Source organism: Salvelinus sp. IW2-2015, linkage group LG4q.2 (assembly GCF_002910315.2).
Source record: "Salvelinus sp. IW2-2015 linkage group LG4q.2, ASM291031v2, whole genome shotgun sequence".
Lineage (NCBI taxonomy): Eukaryota > Metazoa > Chordata > Actinopteri > Salmoniformes > Salmonidae > Salvelinus > Salvelinus sp. IW2-2015.
Window position 1 is genome coordinate 26,392,280 of NC_036843.1, and position 26,486 is coordinate 26,418,765.

General features: G+C 43.2%; 1 protein-coding gene across 1 annotated transcript in view; it reads left to right on the forward strand.

The window, feature by feature from the left end:
• The first annotated feature begins 4,798 nt into the window (after nucleotides 1–4,798).
• The window catches only part of LOC111963508 (nesprin-1-like), a 141,572-nt gene continuing 119,884 nt past the window's right edge, over nucleotides 4,799–26,486 (forward strand). The window contains exons 1-18 of the mRNA XM_070443450.1: nucleotides 4,799–5,362; nucleotides 8,785–8,846; nucleotides 12,118–12,213; nucleotides 12,426–12,509; nucleotides 13,558–13,650; nucleotides 13,908–14,092; nucleotides 14,402–14,598; nucleotides 15,169–15,278; nucleotides 17,011–17,043; nucleotides 17,274–17,381; nucleotides 17,806–17,943; nucleotides 18,752–18,916; nucleotides 19,134–19,246; nucleotides 19,494–19,662; nucleotides 19,877–19,973; nucleotides 20,510–20,712; nucleotides 23,292–23,456; nucleotides 23,725–23,877. Of these exons, the coding sequence (XP_070299551.1) occupies nucleotides 5,284–5,362; nucleotides 8,785–8,846; nucleotides 12,118–12,213; nucleotides 12,426–12,509; nucleotides 13,558–13,650; nucleotides 13,908–14,092; nucleotides 14,402–14,598; nucleotides 15,169–15,278; nucleotides 17,011–17,043; nucleotides 17,274–17,381; nucleotides 17,806–17,943; nucleotides 18,752–18,916; nucleotides 19,134–19,246; nucleotides 19,494–19,662; nucleotides 19,877–19,973; nucleotides 20,510–20,712; nucleotides 23,292–23,456; nucleotides 23,725–23,877 (2,250 nt within the window). The 5' untranslated portion in view covers nucleotides 4,799–5,283. The remainder of the gene's footprint in view (nucleotides 5,363–8,784; nucleotides 8,847–12,117; nucleotides 12,214–12,425; nucleotides 12,510–13,557; nucleotides 13,651–13,907; nucleotides 14,093–14,401; nucleotides 14,599–15,168; nucleotides 15,279–17,010; nucleotides 17,044–17,273; nucleotides 17,382–17,805; nucleotides 17,944–18,751; nucleotides 18,917–19,133; nucleotides 19,247–19,493; nucleotides 19,663–19,876; nucleotides 19,974–20,509; nucleotides 20,713–23,291; nucleotides 23,457–23,724; nucleotides 23,878–26,486) is intronic.

A 26,486-nucleotide genomic window follows, 5' to 3' on the forward strand; every position in this document is an offset into this window, starting at 1 on the left:
TTCATGCGAATGACAGGAATTTGGGCCTGGTCTCGGAGAAGCGGTATATCCTTCGCGTCGGACTCATTGAAGAAAAAATCTTAGCCCAGTTTGAGGTGAGTAATCGCTGTTCTGATATCCAGAAGCTCTTTTCGGTCATAAGAGACAGTAACAGCAACATTATGTACAAAATATGTTACAAACAATGCGAAAAAACACACAAAATTGCACCGTTGGTTAGGGTTCCCTAAAACGGCAGCCATCCCCTTCCGTGTGGGATCACTACCCTCCCTTACGGGAACCACAGTGATAAGCATAGGGAGAGAACCCACCCACCAGAGTTCATTCTGGTCCCTCACAATCAGCTTAGCACAAACAGGTTGTATGCAGTTTCCTCTGAGGATTTGTGAAGTGGCACTGACATTTCTGTCATATGGCTCTATATAGAGCCCAGTTGCCCTTTCTGACCAGACATGTCTTGTGTTGCATTCATTTTCATTAATTCATACATTTGCAGGATATTTAGGCTACAGAGGAGGCTGGTGGGAGGAACTGTAGTAGGACAGGCTCATTGTACTGACTGGAATGTAATAAATGGAGCAGTATCACACACATGGAAACCGCGTTTGACTCCGTTCCATAATTACATTCCAGCCGTTACAATGAGCCCAAGCCATTACAATGAACCCGTCCTCCTATAGCTCCTCCTAGCAACCTCTTCTGTAAGATGTGAGAGAGTGGTGATTATTCTGTCAGTCTCCATACATGAGATCATATCAATCTGTATGCTTTAAGCTGTAAACTGTAGATCATTGAGTCTGTGAGCTCTACCCTGAGAGGACCTGGCAGCTGCTGCTGACACTGTCTGGGAGATAGATTAGCGGAAGCTCTTACAGCTGACACCCCCCCTCCTCTCTCTCTCTCCCTCTCACCCCCACACACACATAAATCATTGAATATATTTACTTATTTTCTGTCATTGTAACGCCAAGCACCAGATGTCACTGTTTCCTGTGCAAGTTCAGATGTTGCCTTATCAAACTTGACTGGTTGATGTCCAAGTGCAGAATCAGCCCAAGCCCTATAGCCCCATATCATTATTCTATGCTTGTCAGGACTACAAAGTACTGTTGCTGTCAGGTAAATGGAGCAACAGAGTGAGTGGGCTATTACAGGGGTCCCTGGTGACCTGCAGAAACATTTGGAGCTGAACTACACTACAGCGTGCTTCTTGCCAAAGGTATCATCATGTCCTAAAGTATCATGGCTTAAAGTACTACATCACTCATGTAAATGACTTCTACTCTGGGGTTGATGGGGTTTGTGTTTGCTCCCCCCTTCAATGCCACTTAGGCTACATCCATATTGTAGTGCTTACCTACCGTACGGCAGACTAAATTGAATTAATCGTCTAATATATAATACTGGAGAAAAAGAGACCAGCTGCAAGTGACCTGATATCAGATGCCCAGTAGATATTGTAATGGTTTAGAATAGTCCTCTACAGTATAGTTTTATTTAACTAGGCAAGTCAGTTAAGAACAAATTCTTAGTTTCAATGGTGGCCTAGGAACAGCAGGTTAACTGCCTTGTTCAGGAGCAGAATGACAGATTTTTGCCTTGTCAGCTCAAAGATCCAATCTTGCAACCTTTCGGTTACCAGTCCAATGCTCTAACCACTAGGCTACCTGCCGCCCTGATAAGCCTACTGATTCCCCTAAAATAGCACAATAACTCCCTCTGAGTTCAGGACTGGACAGCTCCTTCACACACTAGATGAATGTACAGTTTATTCAGAGAAACTTTATGAGTTTTCCGCCCTCAATACCAGCAACATGCAATGCATGTACTTTTTCCCCCTATTTTTACTTTAAAAGCTTTTTCAGTCAGAACTGCCTGACTAACAGGGTCCTGTACTGTAGTACTGAAATGGTGTGACGAGCACTAGTCTAGTGTATATATAGTCTGTCAGAAAAAAAGCTTTTAGAAGAGTAGCTGCTGTGGTCCTGATAGAATAAAGGGCTTTCTGTGCTGCATATGACAAGCTACCAAGTACTAAATGATAATCATTCTATTGTGTGTTTTATACAGGAAGGTGGTGCTGTAATAGCCTGGTCCCAGATACACTTTATATACAAAAGTATGTGGACACCCCTTCAAATGAGTGGATTACGCTATTTCAGCCACAACCGTTGCTTACATGTGTGTAAAATCGAGCACACAGCCATGCAATCCCCATAGACAAACACTGGCAGTGGAATGGCCTGACTAAAGAGTTCAGTGACTTTCAACGTGGCACGTCATAGGATGCCACCTTTCCAACAAGTCAGTTCATCAAATTTCGGACCTGCTAGAGCTACCCCGGTCAACTGTAAGTGATGTTATTGTGAAGTGGGAACATCTAGGAGCCACAACGGCTCAGCTGCGAAGTGGTAGGCCACATAAGCTCACAGTTCTGAAGCGCTTAAAAATGTACTGTCCTCGGTTGCAACACACTACCGAGTTCCAAACTGCCTCTGGAAGCAACGTCAGCACCAGAACTGTTCATCGGGCACACAAGCCTAAGATCACCATGCGAAATGCCAAGCGTCAGCTGGAGTGGTGTAAAGCTTGCCGCCATTGCACTCTGGAGCAGAGGAAACGCGTTCTTTGGAGTGATGAATCACGCTTCTCTATCTGGCAGTCTGATGGACGAATCTGGGTTTGGCGGATGCCAGGAGAATGCTACCTGCCCCAATGCATAGCGCCAACTGTAAAGTTTGGTGGCTGAGGAATAATGGTCTGTGGCTGTTCTTCATGGTTCATGCTAGGCCCCTTAGTTCCAGTGAAAGGATATCTTAACGCTACAGCATACAATGACATTCTAGATGATTCTATGCTTCCAACTTTGTGGCAACAGTTTGGAGAAGGCCCTTTCCTGTTTCAGCATGACAATGCCCCCGTGCACAAAGTGAGGACCATACAGAAATGGTTTGTCGAGATCAGTGTGGAAGAACTTGACTGGCCTGCACAGAGCCCTGACCTCAACCGCATCGAACACCTTTGGGATGAATTGGAATGCGACTGCGAGCCAGGCCTATTCGCGCAACATCTTTGCCCGACATTAGTGACAACTCAGAGGATGAGCAAGTTATGGTAGTCGATTTAGACTTTTCCCCCCAAACAAAAGTGAATTGTTGCTAACTCTTTAGGATAGATTAAGTATTTTTAACAGTGTTGAGGGTTTTTTAAAGGGAATTTGGCAATGAGCGTCTCTGTTTTCAGTATGAAGTAAGTTGAAGGTAGTTTCGCGAGCCAATGCTAACTAGCGTTAGGGCAACAACTGGAAGTCTATGGGTATCTACTAGCTCGCGAAACAACCTCTTACTTCCTTCGTACTGGACACAGAGGCATAAAAATGGTATCCACATGTTCCTCTGACTCTGGGGAAGTAGATAAAATCCCCAAGTATCCCTTTATCATTTTAACACTAACACTTCCATGTTCCATCGAATCTATAGCCTTTAAAGGGGAAGGGAAACACTAGAACGCCAGCTAACTGTAACTGTCAATCTAAAGTGTTTCCATTCCCCTTTAAGCTTTTTAACACCACGGTCATTAGTATTGTGAAGCTTCTGTATACAGACAAGGTAGTGAGTATTAACTGGCCTCAGATGTGTGTTGTCCTGCAACTGGTTTCTTGTCCAATGTTTCACTCTCTCCACAGTCAGTCAGACAATAGGCTGATTGAGACTTCTCCAACTATGTCATAAAGTGGGCGTCTGGGAGAGAGGGAGACAATAACTGTATTCACATACGTTCGGCCAGGAGCTATCAAATACCCTTACAACTTTATTGTCCCCACACGGAAATTCATTGTGCAGCCATGAGTACTGCACAATGTAAGGAGGGTACACGAGAATTGAAGAGTTCAAGAGAACATTTGAACCTAAAATAAGAAATAATAGTTTGAACTCTAATAAAACAAGTTACAGATCAAAAAGATGAATAACTGTGGCCTTCACATTGTAGAATGACTATTGTAGGCTCGTTTTGAGGTACTGTTATTCAACAGAGAGCATTCATTTACTTGATTGCCTGTGGGGGAACCCCTAGGGGAATCCTATGGTACTGTATCTAGTTTGGACTCACAACAATAGCCCTGACAATCAGAGAGCAGGTGGCTGATGCCATCTACAAGCTATGAAATAAATTATTTAGAACTGTTGTCCCATGCTGGGCTATTGTAGCATATTCTTGATACTATTCTGGTCTTTGTGGGAGGAAAAGTAATGTAATTCAATCTTAGAAGACTTTAGTGTAATAGTGTATATAATTTAATAAGATGGAACTGCTAGCATTGTGCTGGGCATACATTTATTGTTATGTCTTGTATTACATTATTAATAGTGCATAAAACACAGCACTCCTTTGTTTGAGTGTCCCACAGAATTATAGTTTCAGTTACAGCAGATTACATCTAAACCTTGTATCCACACACAAACGCAAGCACGCACGCACGCACGTACGCACGCACGCACGCACGCACGCACGCACGCACGCACGCACGCACGCACACACACACACACACACACACACACACACACACACAACACACACACACACACACACACACACACACACACACACACACACACACACACACACACACACACCCTGCTTGAGATAATGCAACCAGGGCAGCCTGTGACATCATTGCCGTCCCTTGTGCTGATTGGTTGAGCAGTGCTCCAAGCTGATCCCCCCTGCTTCTGTCTCAGATGGATGCTGCTGCGGGAGGGAGGCAGGGCTACTGGGAGGCAGGGAGAGAGGCAGACAATGCAGCGGGGGCTGGGCAGTGCACACATCACACGCACCACACATCACATCCACACACCACAAGCATAGCTCTTCTGGATATTGGGAGAATAACAGGAAGAGGAGGGAAGGATGGGATGGGAAAGATTGTATGTATCTGTCTCTATTAGAGGGCTTTCCACTGTGTGTGTGTGTGTGTGTGAGGGGTGTGTGTCGGTGTAGGAGGGGATTGAGGCTGCAGCAGGCAGTCAGCCCCCAGCAGCTCAGCTCTGTGTTGTCACCGGGGAAACAAGCGACCAACCAGGCTGAGGCAGCCCAGACCTGTTTTGCTTCCTGCCGCCTGGAATAAAAGGGAAAGGAAAAGCTCTGTTTTTCCCCTCTTTCTTCTGTTTATTTTTCCACTGTGGATAGCCTTTCACCATCAACTCCCACAGACAGACAGACATACAGAGGCTCACAACAAGCTTGCAATGTGAAGGGCACAGGGAGGGAGGCAAGGTGTGGATAATGGCTCACTATAAGGATGTAGCCGTCAAAAAGACCTCTTCTCTCAACCTGGTGACGGGATTCTTTCAGTATCTCCGCGGTAAGTAGGCCAGCAGCAGTGATTTCTATAGATTGTCATCTCTCACTGCATCCCATCCTCTCATCCTTAGTGGATGATTGAGTTCCTGCATATGGAAAATAACAAGGAACCAAGCTTGGATTGTGGTTTACATGGAGGTGAGCCAGATGCATGAACCAGATATATACTGACACAGCAGCACTATGTATGTAAGGCATATGGTGGAGGATATAGTTAGTGCAGAAAAGAACAAGGAGTTTACTGAGGCTTTGGTGTAGCTAGGTAAACCAGATACAGCACTATGTATGTTGTATGCTTCACTGGGCATCCCTGTATGTGCATCACTGATGCTCCTTTAGATTACACGATATGCCTTTGAGGTAATATGGGTTCTTTTCTCTCTGTGGAGGCTATCTAGTGTTAGCATGGCCCTGTTCTCCAGCATCACGTGACCAGAGAGTATACTTTAAGTGCGGATGTTTAAAAATGGCCACTGTGTATGTGCAGTATTGCTCAACCTACTGACACATATGCACATGTCACTGTGTGTTCAGTGCACTACAAACGCTATGCAATGCAAGTCACCCTTTTCTTCTATGAAGCGACAGATGTTTTGTGTAGTGTGAAATCAGAAATGTATTATGCATGAGGCACAGAGTCTGTCTGCATATATTATCCCCCTCTCTACAAAAGTGCAGGCTGGGGGTGACCTGAAAGAGTACGTATGCCGCTATTGGTGGGTTGGACACTGAGCAGTGAGTCTGCAAGATGTGTGAAGCTGTGAACAGAAATCTCCTCTGCTTATGCTTTGATCTACTTAGGACTCTTACTTTGATGGGACTTTTATTTGAGCAAACACCTGTCAATATCTAATCATTATATGTGATTGTATTATAAATATATGTTTTTTTTTCAAGGTGGTTTGGGTGCATCTTTAGTATGGCCGGGAGGATACCAGTATCATAATATTTTTTATATGGCAAAAATGAAAACTTGCGAGCTAAAGCTTGGAAAAATAAATAAATGTGAGTTTGATGATGTTTATTTCCATAATTAGGGCTGTTTTCCTAAAGAGTTTAAATCTGCTTCGTGTTTTGTTTCCTTGCCACGATACTAACGAGTATCGTGATACTGGTATTGTCCTGGCTCTGATGTTTAGTCATTAGGTACAGTTGAAGTCGGAAGTTTACATACACCTTAGCCAAATACATTGAAACTCAGTTTTTCACAATTCATGACATTTAATCCTAGTAAAAATTCCCTGTCTTAGGTCAGTTAGGATCACCACTTTATTTTAAGAATGTGAAATGTCAGAATAATAGTAGAGAGAAATATTTATTTCAGCTTTTATTTCTTTCATCACATTCCCAGTGGGTCAGAAGTTTACATACACTCAATTAGTTGTCACGACTTCTGCCGAAGTCGATGCCTCTCCTTGTTGACGTCGCTGGCCTTCTAGCCATCGCCGATCCATTTTTCATTTTCCATTTGTTTTGTCTCGTTTTCCCACACACCTGGTTCTCATTTTCCTCATTATGTGTTGTTTATTTAACCCTCTGTTTTCCCCATGTTTTTGTGTGGTATTGTTTGTCTGTTTCATGTATGCGCACGTATGTCTGGTTGCGCTGGGTTATGTCAACCCGTTTTGTATTTCGTGTTCGTTGTGCCGTGTGCTTTTGGATCGCCTAAATAAAAGGCTCCGTTTGCTACCCACTATCTGCTCTCCTGCGCCTGACTCCCTTGCAGCAATTTACGCATACCTGACATTAGTATTTGGTAGCTTTGCCTTTAAAACGTTTCAGGTAGCCTTCCACAAGCTTACCACAATAAGGGGTGAATTTTGGCCTATTCCTCATGACAGAGCTGGTGTAACTGTGTCAGGTTTGTAGGCATCCTTGCTCACACACGCTTTTTCAGTTCTGCCCACAAATTTTATATAGTATTGAGATCAGGTCTTTGTGATGGCCACTCCAATACCTTGACTTAAGCCATTTTTTCCACAACTTTGGAAGTATGCTTGGGGTCATTGTCCATTTTGGAAAACACATTTGCGACCAAGCTAAAAGCTTTAACTTCCTGACTGATGTCTTGAGAGGTTGCTTTAATATATCCACATACTTTTCCATCCTCATGATGCCATCTATTTTGTGAAGTGCACCAGTCCCTACTGCAGCAAAGCACCCCCACAACTTGATGCTGCCACCCCCGTGCTTCACGGTTGGGATGGTGTTCTTCGGCTTGCAAGCATCCCCCCCTTTTTCTCCAAACATAACGATGGTCATTATGGCCAAACAGTTGTATTTTTGTTTCATCAGACCAGAGGACATTTCTCCAAAAAGTACGATCTTTGTCCCCATGTACAGTTGCAAACCGTAGTCTGGCTCAAGGTCCTTTGCTGTTGTTCCGGGATTGATTTGCACCTTCCGCACCAAAGTACTTTCATCTCTAGGAGACAGAACGCGAGCCCTCCTGAGCGGTATGACGGCTGCGTGGTCCCATGGTGTTTATACTTGCGTACCATTTGGAAATTGCTCCCAAGGATGAACCAGACTTGTGGAGGTCTACAAATTTTTTTCTGAGGTCTTGACTTCGACTGTATGTCCACATGTCCCGTTGTTGTACACCTACATGTTTTCATGTGTGCGTTCTAGGAGCTGTAATTGTGTTGCAGGATGCACCAATGTATCTCTCCTCTCTTCATCTCTTCCTCTGATCTTCCATACCACTGCATAACTTCCTTCCTCTTTCACTTCCTCTATGCCAGGTTTTCCCTAAACTCGGTCCTCGGGACCCCAAGGGTTGGTTTTTGCCCTAGAACTACACAGCTGATTGCAATAATCAATTAATCATCAAGCTTTGATCAGTTGAATCAGCTGTGGAGTGTCAGAGTAAAAAACAAAATTTGGGGTCCCCATGACCGAGTTTGGGAAACTCTGCTCTGTGCCATATCCCTGCTTAGATTACTGTGTGGTCAGGGGCTGCGCAGATCAGAGGTCTACACTCGTAAACAGGATGGATACTACTCACTACTCAATTAAATATTCACACTTGAACAGGCTGCAAGAAGCGTTGGGAATAGAGAATATACTTAAGCAATAAGGCACGTGGGGGTGTGGTATATGGCCAATAAACCATGGCTAAGGGCTGTTCTTAGTTGCGGAGTGCCTGGATACAGCCATTAGCCGTGGTATATTTGCCATATACCACATACCCCAGAGGTGCCTTATTGCTATTATAACTGGTTACCAGCGTAATTAGAGCAGTAAAAATAAATGTTTCATCATACCCGTGGTATACGGTCTGATATACCACGACTGTAAGCCAATAAGCATTTAGGGCTCAAACTACCCATGAAACAGGGGAGGCAGCAGTTGTAAGCAGGGTAGGCAGTTATCTTGTGCGACATCATGTATTGACCGTGTTCTGTACCACTTCAATTCCAGATGAACAAGAGGCCGTACAGAAGAGGACCTTTACAAAATGGATCAACTCCCACTTGGCAAAGGTAAGAAGATATCCTTTACTATGTCTTTGTGCTTCAACACAACACTTGATAAGATATGTGTTGTGTGTTAACACATCATGTTGAGATAACTACCATGCCACCCGCAGCTTCCATTTCCGTATAGGAGCGGAGAGGATGAAATAACATTATTACAATGGTATAATCACCGATATACAGCAATTGTATCACTATGATAATATTGCTACCCTGAATATTATCCTGACCTTTGTTATCAGATGGCTGTAGAAGTATTGCACTGCTGTCTTTGACCGCCCAGTTTTATAGCTGCTCTCTGGACAGTGGCATTTCAGTAGCCCTCGTGACCCTTCGTGTGTGAACAGAGATTGGACCGTGAGAGGAGGGTTGTCATCCAATCATAATGATTCTGCGAGGCACCTCATAGTGTAATGGAACCACATTATGCAAACAAAGTGTCAGAGGTTTTTATGTCAATTTTGTACACGTGGAAAACTACAGTTTGATTGCGGCCATAATAGACAGTTAAGATTTGAAGATATGTTTTTCATCATCCGGATGTTTGGATTGTGTTACAGTGTAGCTACTGAGTTGTTTGTAGAATCAGTCCTGTAAATGTATTTTTAAACGAGACCAGGGGAGAGTGAGGCAGAGAGAGACACTAGTAAAGATGACTCAGGGCAGAGATCCCTGTGTTTCTCAGTTCCTGAGTAGGCTTACAAAATGCCTGCAGTATGCCTTACCGAGCCAACGTGATGGACAGAGTAAAGTTGTCTAGGAAGATAGAACTATCCGTATACAGGAGATCACCAGGGCAGCATTTTAGAGAAGATAATACCTGTTGAGTAAAGCTGTGTGTGTGTGTGCGCGTGCGCGCGCGTGTGTGCTACATTTGTGCCTATAAGTATGCCTGCACACTTGTGTGCGTGTGTCTGTGTGTGTGGGGGGGAGTGCGTGTGTGTATATATTTGTCCATGGCTAGGTTTGGCAGGCAGGGAGAGTTTAGCAGCACGGTGCAGATGGAGAGTGTGATGTGGGAGGAACATTTCTCTGCGGGAAGCAGTCAGTCTGCTCCAAAAGGCCATATGACAGTTCAGCTCTTTAACACTATAAACATACTCATCATGAGTTATAACTATATATAAACACATAGAATAGCTCATAATGTCATCATCATCATCATCATCATCATCATCATCGTGAGTGTGTGCATAACGCATTACAGATACGGGCTTCATAGATACTGTTAGGGCCAACCATGTTTTCTTGCTGTATTTTAGACAGCCAGGTTTTGCTGGCTCAAAGGTTTTTGGTGACACAGCACATTGTGCTGCTGCTTGGTCAGACAGGGTGACTAATCACTAGTACAGGGTTTAAGTTTTGAACCCAGCGGAGAGATCTGTCTTTTGTTCTGTCAGATTTGGCCCACGGGGCGGCAGTTCAAAGCATGGGAATCTGAGTAACATGATTGGCCAATAAGTCACCACGGAGGTCTATTCCTCATTATTCATGCTGTACACTTATACCCCCCCCCCCRCTCTCTCACACACACTCTCCCCTCTCTCTCTCTCTCTCRCMCTCTCTCTCTCTCTCTCTCTCTCTCTCTCTCTCTCTCTCTCTCTCTCTCTCTCTCTCTCTCTCTCTCTCTCTCTCTCTCTCTCTCTCTCTCTCTCTGTGCATACCAATGAACCTGTAGAATAAGCCTAGTCATGAGCCTCTCGCTCCAGTTCACTAGGCTACTGCTACTGTAGGAGGGATTCAAATCTCAATTCTTATCAGTTCATCTCTCAATAAGTTTATCTAATCTCATCTAAACTTTTTCCGTCAGGTAAGCAAAGCCATTCTGAATGGATTACGATAGATCCCATGACGGGTGCCTTAAAGTTCCCATTTTAAAATAGATTTTTAAATCAAATTCTGAATGGAACAAAATGTAATATGTTGGTTTTATGATGGAAAGTGCCGGCCCTTTTAGTTTGAACTTTCACTGGACAGTCATGTTTTTCCCATTGTGTCCATTTCCTCTCACGTTACCAAGCACTTTTGCATTGATTGAATGTCTTGTGACAGTGTGTGCATGTGTGTGTTATGACAGTGTGTGTGTGTGTAAACATGCATGTGCGTGTGTGTATGTGTGTGTGCGTGAGTGCGTGTGCATGTGTGTGTGTCATGACAGTGAGAAGGGGGCTTGTCATGTGACTCCTATTTTGTTTGTCACTAAACCCAGGATGGGGTTGAAGTATAATGACATTCTGGAGATGTATGGTTCATGTTACCGGTCAAATAGTTTAATGTCATTTCTATATTTAAATTGATCTTGTTGTTAGGATACTGGTGGTCATAAAGGAGGAATAATATTATCTAAAAGACTTCCATTGGATTCTGTCTTTGAAGCAAAGAAAAATAGCACAAAAAACAGTGTATACTTTTCACAATGTTGTGCCCCACAGTCCCAGCCAACTGCATCCTGTGGGTCCTGTCATGAAATGTGACGAGTTGTGAAACGAACAGCTCAGCCTGCCAAGACAATTCCCACAAAGACCAGCGTTTCATTAATTAATGCATTGTTTCCGTGTATGATTTCTGAGAATGTTCTGTGTGTTTCATGAAGTAGTTTGCTCTGTCACCTAACTCCGTCAGAATTCCCTCAGCTCTGATAATACATGGATAGTTGGATACAGTATGTTACATGAAACAACTATGCCCAGCTAGGGTTAAATGGACCCATGCTCTGATTTTGCTCTGAATCACACTGCCTCAGGCACGGGCACCTAGCCATCTCAGAGGCACAGGCACCATCTTTTCAGCTGCAGGGGAGCTCTTTCTGTTCTCTCTATAGTCCAGTCTTTAGCTAGCCAACAAGCTCTTTTCAGTCTGGACTCCAGTCTGTAGCTGGCTCTGCTTTCTTTTCTCCTCAACACAAGGGCTGTTCAGTCTGGACTCCAGCCTGCTAGCTCTGCTTTTACTTCAACCTGTATAGTAGCTAGCTAGCTCTGCTTGTACACCAGCCTGTAGCTAGCTAGCTCTGCTTGTACACCAGCCCGTAGCTAGCTAGCTCTGCTTGTACTCCAGCCCGTAGCTAGCTAGCTCTGCTCTATTTTCTCCTCAACACAAGGGCTGAGCGAGAATGAATGTGTTGTGTTTCTAGGATTTACTTATTGAAAGATTATAGTGGATTGTAATAAGATAATACGTCTTTATTAAACAACAGTAGGTCTATAATTTGTAACAGTATAGCCTACCAATGACCAATTATTAATGTATTAGTTTCACTGTTGAATCTTCTCTTTCCTAGCGTAAACCACCTCTAGAGGTCACCGACCTCTTCGAGGACATCAAAGATGGGGTGAAACTTCTGGCTCTGTTGGAAGTGCTGTCTGGACAGAGACTAGTAAGCACTGCTCTTAATATATACAGTCATTGGTAATGCTGGATTATTCTATTCGTGCTACAGAGTTCAGTCGCATTTAATTACCATAATATTGTATTGAACTTTCTTGCTGTATTTAATGTGCGCGCTCTGGTAAGATTTTGTGTATTTACAGTACTCCATATGGAAAATACACTTACACTTTACTTGAACACTCCCTCCTCTCTCCCCAGCCGTGTGAGCAGGGCCGCCAGCTGAAGAGGATCCACTGGGTGTCCAACATCGGCACCGCCCTCAGGTTCCTCGAAGGCAGGAAGGTAAGCGCGCCCTCAGAGTAACTACACAGTATTTTCCCTGAGTATTTTGTCATAGCTCGAGTTTAACATGTAAACCCAAGGGCCCATTCGCAATGTCACTTATATCTTCCAAGGGTTTTATTCAAAACATTTGGCCAAGGCTTGTGAAAAGAATATTAATCTCTGTCTAATGCTAGCGGTTTGAAAATACGACATTGTATCATTGTGTTTATGAACAAAGATAGATAAATGAAGGCTCTGCATGAAAATATGTATCTATGCAAGGCCATATGGATGGTACATCCTCTCTCAGTCAGTATTGCTTTGAGGCCTGTATCTTACTGTGACCTTCTCTCACCATGCCTGACCTCTGACCTCAGTCTGTGTACCGAGGATCCCCGGTCAGTGGCTGCCTGTAAAACACACTGTGTTCATATACTGTATGCATTCCTTTTGTTTAATTCACGGTGTGTATTCCTAGCTATTCTTTGGTTGAGCCATTCTTTTCCTCTTTGTGCATCTTGACTATTGTAGTGCCATCAACCAGGCGATTTCTGGTTGTCATGCGTTTTGTATACACTTTGAAACTTTGGAGTCAAATCTTTCCTGCCCTCTCCTTTTTCCAACATTTGTGAAATAGTCACATATTCAAAAAAAAAAACTACAAAAAGACGAATGTAAATATGCAGCAACCTTAATGTAAACTAGTTTGCTCATCCAAAGTTTGTTACAGTGATCTTCACTACGTTGGCTTTATTGTTACTGTCCTGCCAAATTGAGTACTCTACAGCTTCTATGTTTTTCCTCTGTTGAGCTTGGCTGTTTCTGCCTCACCTGCTTCCGCTCTTCCAAATATCACTTTGTCGCATCAGAGAGCTGATTTTGATGGCTGTGAAAGAAAAACATCAAATCGTCATTATTATGCCAATGGCCCACTCACTCAACAATGCCTTTATTTGTTAAACATTAATTCAGAATGTACCTATGTATGAGTACATGTATTTCCCAGACATTTCCTTTCATGACAAGTTGTGAATTGCAATTAAATTGGGGTTTTCTTTCCCAACAGATCAAGCTAGTCAACATTCACGCCACTGACATCGCAGACGGTCGACCATCCATTGTCCTGGGGTTGATATGGACCGTCATTCTCTACTTCCAGGTAATGTGTTGTTGTATCTGGTCAGTTTGACACTTACATATTGTAATATGACTGTCTGTGATTGTTAACAGTGTCTGACAACTCTCAGTGAGTGGTTTTCAGTGCTGTTTTACCTTGTATTCTGTTTGTCAAATGTTGTTATATCGAGGAGTGACACTTTAAAACACTTTTTTAATCTAATTGGATCTACATACAGCTATTTGATGTTGCTATGGTTACTCACAGCATGTTTGCTCTAATTGCTGACTCTCTGTCAGATCGAGGAGTTGACCAGTAACCTGCCAGCCCTGGCAGCCCTGTCCAGCAGTACCTCCTCAATGGACAGCATGGCCAGTAACTCAGAGACGGGCAGTCCCCCTATGAAGAGGAAGGTAGTACCCAAGAAGTTCCAGGGCAACGCCAAGAGGGCCCTGCTCAGATGGGTGCAGTGCACCGCCGCCAAGTACATATACCATTATATATTTGGGCAGCTTTTCTAACCAGTGCTCCAGCGGGCAAAACTGGTTGAAATGATGTCATTACAACTACATTCAGACCAGTTCAACATCATCACAACATTTTCTCTACCAGCTTTGCCTGCTGGGGTGGTGGATTTATTTGCCTGTGTATGTGTGTGTGCGTGTGTGTGTATGCATACTCTTGACTGACCACGTGTGTATCACCCGAACTGTCTGTATCTTAATTTGAATTATAATTTCAAGAGAGCTCTGCCACCGGCCCGCTGTAAACACATACTTCTGTTTGTCCCAAGGCGTCAGGGCATGGAAGTGAAGGACTTTGGTACTAGTTGGCGGAGCGGGGTGGCATTCCACTCTGTGGTCCATGCCATCCGCCCAGACCTGGTGGACATGGAGATGGTGAGGAGGAGGAGCAACAAAGAGAATCTGGAGGAAGCCTTCTCATTGGCCGAGAACGAGCTGGGCATCCCACGCCTGCTGGATCCAGAAGGTTACTACCTCTCCTCTTCTATTTAATGGGAAAAAAAGATTGCTTTATCAAAATAAGCACACACTTCCTCACTCATCCCCAGCTCCGGCTGGTACATAGGGCAGCAACAAAGAATCTCCACCTCTGTCTTCCATGACGCAAGAATTATGCAGTTCCAACAGAACTTTATGGAATACTCTTTTAAAGTTTTCATTGAAGATTGTGCGAGGTTTATTTATGGGTATTTCGTTCCATCAAAGTGTTGTTGATACGCTTGTCTGGAGATAATAATGCAGACAGCAGCTCAGCAGCAGTCACTTCAGGAGAGATCAGACTCTCTGTTTTTACTGTGTCATATTTGTAATATGTCAGAAATTATGTTCCGGCCCTGCCATGTCTCTATTTTACTCTATATATCCATTTTAAATGACAACAGTTTACATACTGCTAATCGAAAGGGGCATATAGACCTATACACACATCATACTTAATTGACATACTGTAGTTTGCTTGATGGATACCACTAATGTCACTGTTTTCTTATTTACTACTTTCACGCCAGACTCTCTCTCTCTGTTTCTTCTTCTGCAGATGTGGATGTAGATAAACCGGATGAGAAGTCCATCATGACATATGTTGCTCAGTTCCTCAAGCACTACCCCAACCCCCACCACTCTGAGACAGATGGACAAGAGGATGAGGTACCAAGCTATATTCACTGTAGTCCTGAGTCAAGTACTGTATTGGCATTGGCAAACTCAGTGTTGTGTTGTAATGCTTTATTTAAGTGATAATGCCTGAGAAGCCGGTGTTTGGAGGATATATTGGCGCGGGTTTTGTTCGTCTCGGCCCGGCAAACCGTGCAAACGTATCCTCCAAACACCGGCTTCGAGGGCATTATCACTTTTATACAACGGGTTACCAACATATTCAAATAATGATTGACATATTTTCATTAAAATTGTTATTTGGATGAATTTATTAATACTATTTAATCCTTCCATAAGATATAGTCCCAACACAAATCTAGGGTTGCTACCCAAGGTTTGGTTGCCAGAGACGAGACCCAGTCGCTAAGTCTTTTTGTTTTAAATCTATGGACACGACCCAGTTGTTCGTTCTAAATGTTTCGTTGCCATGACGGCTGGCAACGTCCTTATCCCTTGCTTGCTAGCTAGCCAACTTTGGATTTTTCTTTGGATACATCCATAACAATGAGCTAATGATGTGCGATTCCGCCTGGCATAGAACATTGTCTCTCTCGCCAGACCATTGTTCAGAAGAGATAGCCAACTACACAGCTAACACAATCACTTCAAACTGAAGCTGGAATGACAGAAAACTAGCTGCATTTCTTGTTTTTCTATTGACATTTCTTTGTATATATCTATAAAAAATTATGGTGATTCATGATTTCGACTGGCTCAAAAAAGATGCCAGCCTGTCTGTCTCGTCCTGACTGCCGACATGTTCATTACCATAGGACAGCTGGAGATCGAATTTCAATATTGAAACAATGTTTCAAATGTCAGAGAGACAGACAGCAAGGTTATTACAAATCTCCGCTGTTCAAAACCAAATGCTAGTCTAAAAGAAATGGGAGATTAAGTCCAGATGCTTTTTACAGGGTAGATCTAGTATATAAATTGCCTGACTGAGCTGACGAGACAGTGGATTGCGCAGTCAGATGGAACAGAGTAAATAGCCATTTTAGCATCATAGATTTAGCCGGTGCTAACTTGAGGAATAGACACCGGTTGGAATTCCGTTTGAACCAATCAGCATCCAGGATTAGACCCACCTGTTCCATAAGGACTTTCTCTGCTTTTGTCTTCTATTGTATTTGTGTTTTCAGTATGGTTGTTCTAGTTTACCTAGCTACAGTATATTTAATATCAAGTGGCTAACTAATACGGGCACCATCAGTGTTGTAATGCTTTATGTACTCTGTTATTGTATTCATGTATCTGCTACTGTATTTGTGTTTTCAGTATGCTAATACTTGTTGCTAACCATATTTCCCATTACACCAACGACAGCTTTCATGAAAAAAAGACACATAAAAACAATTTGTCATTGCATGAACTCGACAATCATCTTACTTTCCTCGTTGCGCATTACGTCATTCACTCACTCCATCTCCCCGTCACGCTCTCACTCCATCTTATGTTATCTTTCCTGTTGCATTTGAAGCTGCTTCTTCGCTACTTTCCAAGTTTTGCACACTCTATCCCAAACCTACGGGTATGTTCATCCACGCCATGTAGTGTAGTGTCTGCCTGCAGTGTACTATATTTCCTCTTCTTTATGTTTGTCATGGCTTTGCTTTGATTTTGCTCTCTCGCTCTCTCTCTCTCTCGCTGCCACTAATGCCTTTCTGTGCTGTCTGTTTGTTTGGTTGCATCTCTTCGTGTGGCTTTCTTCCCTGGATAGTATGGTCCTCAAGATATTGAGCAAATGCTTGAGGTATGTTGTCACTGAATACATAGACTCATCAGGGATTCTTATTTTGCTTTGAATTGTATTGTGCTTGCTGTGGAAATCTGGAAATCTATTTGGAAGGTTTTGGTAGGAGTGGTTTCACTGTATGTAGTTTGTTGAGAATTATGTCGGGGTTGAGAGAGAATGAATAATGGTGCATTGCATTACCTGAATATTATGTGTCATCTGAATGCTGTGTGTTAATTGACTCCCAGAGAGAAGAGCGTAAGGTTCTGAGAGAGCTGAAGGTGTGGCTGGATCAACTGGAGAGGGACGTGCTGCGAGTCCAGGGGTCAGAGGGCAACCTGACCGACAAGTACCAGGTTAGTACCAGGTGACCAGGGGGCAGACGGCAATCTGACAGACAATACCTGGTGACCAGGGGGCAGAGAGCAACCTGACCAACAAGTACCAGGTGATTGGAACCAAATCTCATGCTACATGTAGCTGGCTAATGTTACGGTATATTAAGTTCCAGGTCACGAGGTAACGTACATCATACTACGTGTAGAGAGAAGAGACAGAGCTTCGTAAACACCATGACTCTTTCTCAATAATCCTTCATCAATTTCTTGTATCTTCATGTCCTCGCTGACGTTTTAAAAAGGATGTGGGTAGAGGGCACTAAAAATCAAGGAAAAGATTATTAAGAACAGGCCCATATTTGACTGAGCTCTACATTCCTATGTGTTATATACTCAATGTGAATGTAACATCTCTAATACTCATATTTCTACTTTGCTCCAGGGCTTCAAGAGTTTCCGTGTGCAGTATGAAATAAAGAAGAAACAGACAGAGCCTCTGCTGCAGCCGGTGCACAGGGATGGGAAGCTGTCTGTAGACCAGGCCCTGGTCAAACAAGCGTGGGAACGTGTCTCTATCAGGGTGAGTCAGTGTATTGCTGTCTATGGACCCCTGGACAACTAGCCTGATCCCATACTGCTTCAGTCAACTCTTATTTACAAAGATAGTCCACCAGGCTACTGCACAACCAGCCCAAGAGTACACACAATCTATGGGCCAGACTCAAAAGGGCCGATTTCACGGACACAGATCAAGTCTACTGTAGTTCTGGATTAGAGAGCGTACCGGCCCACAGAGACCATTATAAATAGACTGTAACCTTTGTCATTGAGAGATTGTTATTTTTGTCCGCCAACTCATTTTCATTTGCTTTGTGTTTAGTAGTTAGACTGAGACTTGCATTGCAGAATGTGAGCCCAGATAGCTATCGTAATAAACTGAATGAGTGTTCAGTGAGGCGCAAGCTTTTGAAGGAGCGCTCATTAAGAGGGCATGAGAGTTTTGGAGAGAGGGGAACAGAAAGGGTTTTGTTCACTTGATAGAGTGTCCCCAGCCTATATGGACTGTGGACTGGAGTAGCACAGCACTGTGCTCATCCACTGGAGTAGATGCTTGAGAACATGTGGAAACCTTTTTTAATCACCACCTGCTTTTTAAACAGCGTGGTTAATGCTAATGCCTTGATTGTGCTGATTGTTCTTGCTGTAATGGGTGGCTGTTGCAGCTCCTGGACTGAAACGTGATGAAGACCCGAGTGGTCGAAGTAGCATCACTAACAAACCACATGGGAGCATAGATCGCAATTTTTGCCACATTTTGCAGACTTTGCATTTTTTTTTATCCAGCACCTGCTCAAAGTCTTTGGACATGTACTATTTGCCTATGCTAGCTCCTGGACTGGCACATCCATCTGGATAAGTCGTTGCCTGGCCCACTGGGGGTGATCGGAGCCTGGCTGCATCGAGCTGAGATCGCCCTGAGAGAGGAGATTCCTATCCAACAAGCCCATGAAGAGACAGCCAATGTGATCCACAGGAAGCTGGAACAGCACAAGGTATTCAGCAAGAGCAAATCTCATAATATATACAGGTACTGTTGCAAAACAATCATTGGATAGGCGTTGTTAGAAGGTACAGCAAGTCTCAAAATTCTTGGTTTTGTTGGTCATATAAGAAAAGATGACAAAGTCCTGATGTTGCACCAGTGTCTAGTCTAAATGATTCAACAAGTTTTTTTATTTCAGCATGCATGTATGTGGATATGTGTTTTAGGAGGTACTGAAGAACTTGGAATCCCACCAGCAGACGTTCCAGCAGATCCACAGAGACAGATCTGTGAACGGGGTCCCTGTCCCCTCTGAACAGCTCCAAGACATGGCCGAGCGGTTAGTCATCCTTCGGTCACCTCTACATCCGTGTTAATACTGTAACACATCTATGGATGTCTCTGGACAATATTAGCCTGATCCCTGATCTGTTTGTGCTGTCTTGCCAACTGCTACGGTCGTTGTCAACCCATGAGTTGACAAGAAAACACAAACAGATCAGGGACAATATGACATTACTTAAATAAGACTGATATTGATCAGTTTGATAAGAATGTTAATATTGATTTTGTATTTTGTCAAACAGGTTCAACTATGTGTCCACATCATCTCATGCCCACCTGATCAAACTGGAATTCTGGGAGATGAAGTACCGTCTGATGGCGTTTCTCATCCTGGCTGAGTCCAAGCTCAAGTCCTGGATCATCAAATATGGCCGCCGTGACTCCGTGGAACTACTGCTGCAGAGCTACATTGTGAGTTGGCCTTTCATTAGTTGTTACTGGTTTGTGGTAGCCTGGTGGTCTATTTGTGTTGTTTAGCCAACCTCATGTTTGCCATGAAAATGACTATAGGTGTTGGTAAGACAGCACAAACAGATCTGGAACCACCAAGCTAATTTTCAATGGATATTGTTTCAATTCTATCCTCATGATAATTCCATGCTTATCTCACCATCATTCCCAACAGTCCTTCATTGAGGGACACAAGTTCTTTGAACAGTATGAGACAACGTTTAAGGCACTCAGGCAAGCTGCAGATGTCTACATCAAGTCTGATGGTTCAGGTAGGGTGTTTTTTCTTTTGTGTGTGTTTTACCTCAGATGTGCTTTGATTGAATGTTGTCTGTCAGAGAGGGATAAACGGGCTAACTGTTGATTTCATATTCTAGGCATTAAGATCAGTAAGAAAGGTACGTCTAGATTCATTTGGTATTGATATACAATAGGTAACGTGGTGACCACACTAGCCTTTGATTTGCTGTGCACTAGTGGTTCACTGGTCTACCAAAAAATCCAAGAAATCTGATAGAATCTCACTGTGCCTGGCTGTTTACTAACTGACTACTCTATATTCTTCCACAAAGATAATTTCCTGTAACACAATTACTGTTTGCATGATACAGTAACAATAGTCACAGTAGGTCTTGGAATGTGAAACACTGCAAATGCAAATTCCTTACTGTCTTGTCTTGCTTGGCTTATTACTGGGCTCTATTAATAATAAGATCTTGACTAATTGGTTAGGATGTGACCCAATTAACCACTGAAATATCGTATGTCATGATGAAGAGAGAACTGACTCCATGATGTTTTCTTTCAGTTGAGGAAGCGGAGGGGGTGGGTAAGTTCCTGTCGGACGCGTCGGCCCAGTGGAGGAACCTGTCGGTGGAGGTGCGTAGCGTGAGGAGCATGCTGGAGGAGGTCATCTCTAACTGGGAGAAGTACAGCAGCACGGTGGCTGGACTGCAGGCCTGGCTGGAGGACGCAGAGCAGATGTTCCACCAGTCAGAGAACGAAAAACGGGTGAGCATGAGGCTGGTTGGGTGGCAGTAAAAAGGTAAACATTTAAGCTAAGGGTATCTTTATTCCATGACAACAATTTATGTTTTGGCCATTGTGGAATGGAATAAAGATACTCTCAGCTTACATTTTTACCTCCCATTCCCTTCTTCTTATTGGATTTACAGTGCATTTGGAAAGTATTCAGACCCCTTGACTTTTTCAAAATGTTGTTATGTAACAGCTTTATTCTAAAATCTATTAAATCGTTTTTTCCCCTCATCAATCTACACACAATACCCCATAATGACAAAGCGAAAACAGGTTTTAATTACTTTTTGCAAATGTATAAAAACAACTGAAATATCACATTTGTGACATCCGGCTCAAATCGGTCTTATGAGAGCAAAAAATACTTTATGTTAAAATTAGAAACGTGTAATATCTGAAAATGTAGCTAGCTAGACTATCTTACAAGTATACATCATGGTTGGACGCGTCTTCTGTCGGATGTCATGGTTGCCCTTAGTTTGAAGATGTAATCCAGAGGCAGGTGTTTTCTCCATCTCCTTAGCTATCATACTTGAATTCCACTGATATCAAAACTCGGTCCTCCAGAAAGTGGAGAGCATACACGTAACGTTAGCTAGCAAGCCAGCCAGCTAACATTAGCTAGCTAACAGTACACTTTAACTTGACATTAGGTTTATGCAGATTTACTACAGATTTTTTTTTTAATTAAGTCGGTGTTAGACAGGATTACTGCTATATGGCAGACCAATCCAAATTCCTCTCTCGGCATGTCCAGCCCACTCATTATCTTAAGGTTGCTCACTTTTTCTGTGGCTAAACCAACTAGGCTCGTAATTTAACAATTTTATTTGTATTTACAGATGTCATACAAGTTTGTTATTAAGGCACATGAAAGTTCACATGTTCGAGAAGGCATTTCTGCCCCCAAAAAACACATTTTGATATAAAAAGGTTTACGGTCAAATGGCTCCCCTGTGAAGTAGTGACCCGATACATACGCCTAGTTCCCTGAAATGGGTTACATTTACATAAGTATTCAGACCCTTTACTCAGTATTTTGTTGAAGCACCGTTCGCAGCGGTTACAGCCTCGAGTCTTCTTGTGTATGATGCTAGAAGTTTGGCACACCTGTATTTGGGGAATTTCTCCCATTCCTCTCTGCAGATCCTTTCAAGCTCTGTCAGGTTGGATGGGGAGCTTCGATGCACAACTATTTTCAGGTCTCTCCAGAAATGTTTGATCGGGTTCAAGTTCGAGCTCTGGCTGGCCCACTCAAGGACATTCAGAGACTTGTCCCGAAGCCACTCCTGCGTTGTCTTGGCTGTGTGCTTAGGGTTGTTGTTCTGTTGGAAGGTGAACCTTTGCTGAGCGCTCTGGAGCAGGTTTCTATCAAGGATCTCTCTGTACTTTATTTCGTTCATCTTTCCTTCAATCCTGACTAGTCTCCCTTCCACTGAAAAACATACCCCACAGCATGACGCTGCCACCACCATGCTTCACCGTATGGATGGTGCTAGGTTTCCTCCAGATGTGACGCTTGGCATTCAGACCAAAGAGTTCAATCTTGGTTTCATCAGACCAGAGAATCTTGTTTTTCATGGTCTGAGTCCTTTAGGTGCCTTTTGGCAAACTCCAAGCGGGCTGTCATGTGGCTTTTACTGAGGAGAGGCTTCGGTCTGGCTACCATAAAGGCCTTATTGGTGGAGTGCTGCAGAGATGGTTGCCTTTATGGAAGGTTCTCCCATCTCCACAGAGGAACTCTGTCGCTCAGTCAGAGTGACCATCGGGTTCTTGGTTACCTCCCTAACCAAGGCTCTTCTCCCCCGATTGCTCAGTTTGGCTCGGCGGCCAGCTCTAGGAAGAGTCTTGGTGGATCCAAACTTCTTCCATTTAAGAATGATGGAGGACACTGTGTTCTTGCGGACCTTCAATGCTTCAGGTACCCTTCCCCAGATCTGTGCCTCGACACAATCCTATCTCCTTTGACCTCATGGCTTGGTTTTTGCTCTGACATGAACTGTAGGACCTTATATAAACAGGTGTGTGCCTTTCCAAATCATGTCCTATCAATTTAATTTACCACAGGTGGACTCCAATCAAATTGTAGAAACATCTCAAGGATGATCAATGGAAACAGGATGCACCTGAGCTCAATTTAGAGTCTCATAGCAAAGGGTCTGAATACTTATGTAAATACTTACGGTATTTCTGTTTTTTATATTTGATAAATTAGCAAACATTTCTAAAAACCTGTTTTCACTTTCTCATTATGGGGTATTGTGTGTAGATTTTTTAAAATGTATTTATTTATTTAATCCATTTTAGAATAAGGTTGTAACGTAAGAAAATGTGGAAAAGGTCAAGCAGTCTGAATACTTTCCGAATGTACTGTATATGCTTTTTGGGTCAACATTACATTTGAAGCGCTGTGCCAAAATACTCTTTCTGGCTGTGTAGACACCCACTATGTCTGTTGGCCCCTTTAAAAAAATAGTCAATGTAGTATATTCTATGCTCACAGCTATTGCTATCAATTGTGTAGAGTTTCTGTCTTTCTTCTTCACTCCTAGGACTTCTTCCGGAACCTTCCTCACTGGATCCAGCAGCACATGGACATGAATGATGCAGGGAACTTCCTGATCGAGACATGCGACGAGACCGTCTCCAGAGACCTTAAGCAGCAGCTGCTTCTTCTCAATGGGAGGTGGAGAGAGCTGTTCGTTAAAGTCAAACATGTAAATTATTTTTAAAAATCTCCTATTTTTCCTGCACCTACAGTAGATTATGATTATTAAGAAGCATACTTCTGGATAGGCCCTGAAACATGGCTGTAGACTCATAGACACCATATTAGTCTACAGCCATGTGTCAGGGCTAACCACAATTATTTAGGCTGTGAGACTCAGGTGTCATGAAATATCTTGGCATTGCTTTTATAAGAAAAGTTCACATTGAATGCTCAAATTATAAAGACATTCATTGTATTCACTGTTTCCATGGCAGTATGCTAGAGCGGATGAGGTGGACAAGTTGAAACAGGACTATCAGGACTCTATCGCTACTCTCAAAACTTTCATGAATGCAACCAATGACAAGATGACTGCCCCTGTCCAAGTGTCCTTCCTGAATGTCAGGACATTCGTTCAAGATGTTGAGGTACCCATCACGCACATACAGTGCCTTAAGAAAATATTTATAACCCCTTGACTTATTCAAAATAATGACAAAGTGAATAGATGTTTTTAGACATTTTGGCAAATGTATTGAAAATCAAATACAGAATACAGAAATATGTCATTTACATAAGTATTCACATCCCTTTGCTATGTAAACTCCAAATTGAGCTCAGGTGCATCCAATTTAATTTGATCATCCTTGAGATGTCACTACAAGTTGATTGGAGCACCTGTGGCCAATTCAATTGATTGGACATGATTTAGAAAGAAACACACCTGTCTATACAAGGTCCCACAGTTGACAGTGCATGTCAGAGCAGAAACTATACCATGTCCAAAGAACTGTCCGTAGATCTCTGAGATGATTAGGTATATATCTGGGGAAGGTTATTAAACAATTTCTAGAGTGTTGAAAGTTTCCAAGGGCACAGTGGTTTCCATCATTGGGAAATTGAAAAAATATGGAACTACCCAGACTCTGCCTAGAGCTGGCCATCCAATCAAACTGAGTAACTGGGCAAGAAGGACTTTGGTCAGGGAGGTGACCAAGAACCCGAAGACCACTCTGACAGAACTACAGAGTTCCTTGGCGGATATGGGAGAACCTGCCAGAAGGACAACAGTCTCTATAGCACTTCACCAATCTGGGCTTTATGGGAGAGTGGTAAAATGGAAGCCACTCCTGATAAAAAGGCATGCCTGGAGTTTGCAAAAAGGCATGTGAAATACTGAGAGCATAAGGCAAAAGATAATGTGGTCTGATGAGACACAAAATGTAACAGCTCATCACCCGTCTAACACCATCCCTACCATGAAGCATGGTGGTGGCAGCATCATATTATGGGGACGCTTTTCAGTGGCAGGGACTGGAAGACTGGTAAGGATAGAGGGGAATAATGAATGGAGCCAAATACAGGTAAATCCTTGATGAGAACCTGCTTCAGAGTGCAAACGACCTTAGACTGGGGCGAAGATTTACGTTCTAACAGGACAATGACCCCAAGCATACAGCCAAAGCAATACTAGAATGGCTTCACAACAAGAATGTGAAAGTCCTTGAGTGGTCCAGCCAAAGGCCAGACTTGAATCCCATTGAAAATCTGTGAAAAGACTTAAAGATTGTTGTTCACCGCCGCTCTACATCTATGCTGAACAAAAATATAAAATAAATTCATTGGGACCTAAACTATGGATTTTTTATGACTGGGAACACAGATATTTTTTTATTTTTTTTATTTCACCTTTATTTAACCAGGTAGGCTAGTTGAGAACAAGTTCTCATTTGCAACTGCGACCTGGCCAAGATAAAGCATAGCAGTGTGAACAGACAACACAGAGTTACACATGGAGTAAACAATAAACAAGTCAATAACATGGTAGAAAAAAAAAGAGAATCTATATACAATGTGTGCAAAAGGCATGAGGTAGGCAATAAATCGAATAATTACAATTTAGCAGATTAACACTGGCACTGGAGTGATAAATCATCAGATGATCATGTGCAAGAAGAGATACTGGTGTGCAAAAGAGCAGAAAAGTAAATAAAAAAAGCAGTATGGGGGGTGAGGTAGGTAAATTGGGTGGGTAGTTTACAGATGGACTATGTACAGCTGCAGCGATCGGTTAGCTGCTCGATAGCAGATTTTTAAAGTTGTTGAGGGAGATAAAGTCTCCAACTTCAGAGATTTTTGCAATTCGTTCCAGTCGCAGGCAGCAGAGAACTGGAAGGAAAGGCATCCAAATGAGGTTTTGGCTTTAGGGATGATCAGTGAGATACACCTGCTGGAGCGCGGTGCTGCGGTGGGGGTAGCCATCGTGACCAGTGAACTGAGATAAGGCGGCACTTTACCTAGCATAGCCTTGTAGATGACCTGGAGCCAGTGGGTCTGACGACGAACATGTAGCGAGGGCCAGCCGACTAGGGCATACAGGTCGCAGTGGTGGTCGTATAAGGTGCTTTAGTAACAAAACGAATGGCACTGTGATAAACTGCATCCAGTTTGCTGAGTAGAGTATTGGAAGCTATTTTGTAGATGACATCGCCGAAGTCGAGGATCGGTAGGATAGTCAGTTTTACTAGGGTAAGTTTGGCGGCGTGAGTGAAGGAGGCTTTGTTGCGGAATAGAAAGCCGATTCTTGATTTGATTTTGATTGGAGATGTTTGATATGAGTCTGGAAGGAGAGTTTGCAGCTCTAGCCAGACACCTAGGTACTTATAGATGTCCACATATTCTAGGTCGGAACCGTCCAGGGTGGTGATGCTAGTCGGGCGTGCGGGTGCAGGCAGCGAACGGTTGAAAGCATGCATTTGGTTTTACTAGCGTTTAAGAGCAGTTGGAGGCCACGGAAGGAGTGTTTGTATGGCATTGAAGCTCGTTTGGAGGTTAGATAGCACAGTGTCCAAGGAAGGGCCGGAAGTATATAGAATGGTGTCGTCTGCGTAGAGGTGGATCAGGGAATCGCCCGCAGCAAGAGCAACATCATTGATGTATACAGAGAAAAGAGTCGGCCCGAGAATTGAACCCTGTGGTACCCCATAGAGACTGCCAGAGGACCGGACAAACTGCCCTCCGATTTTGAATCTCTCTT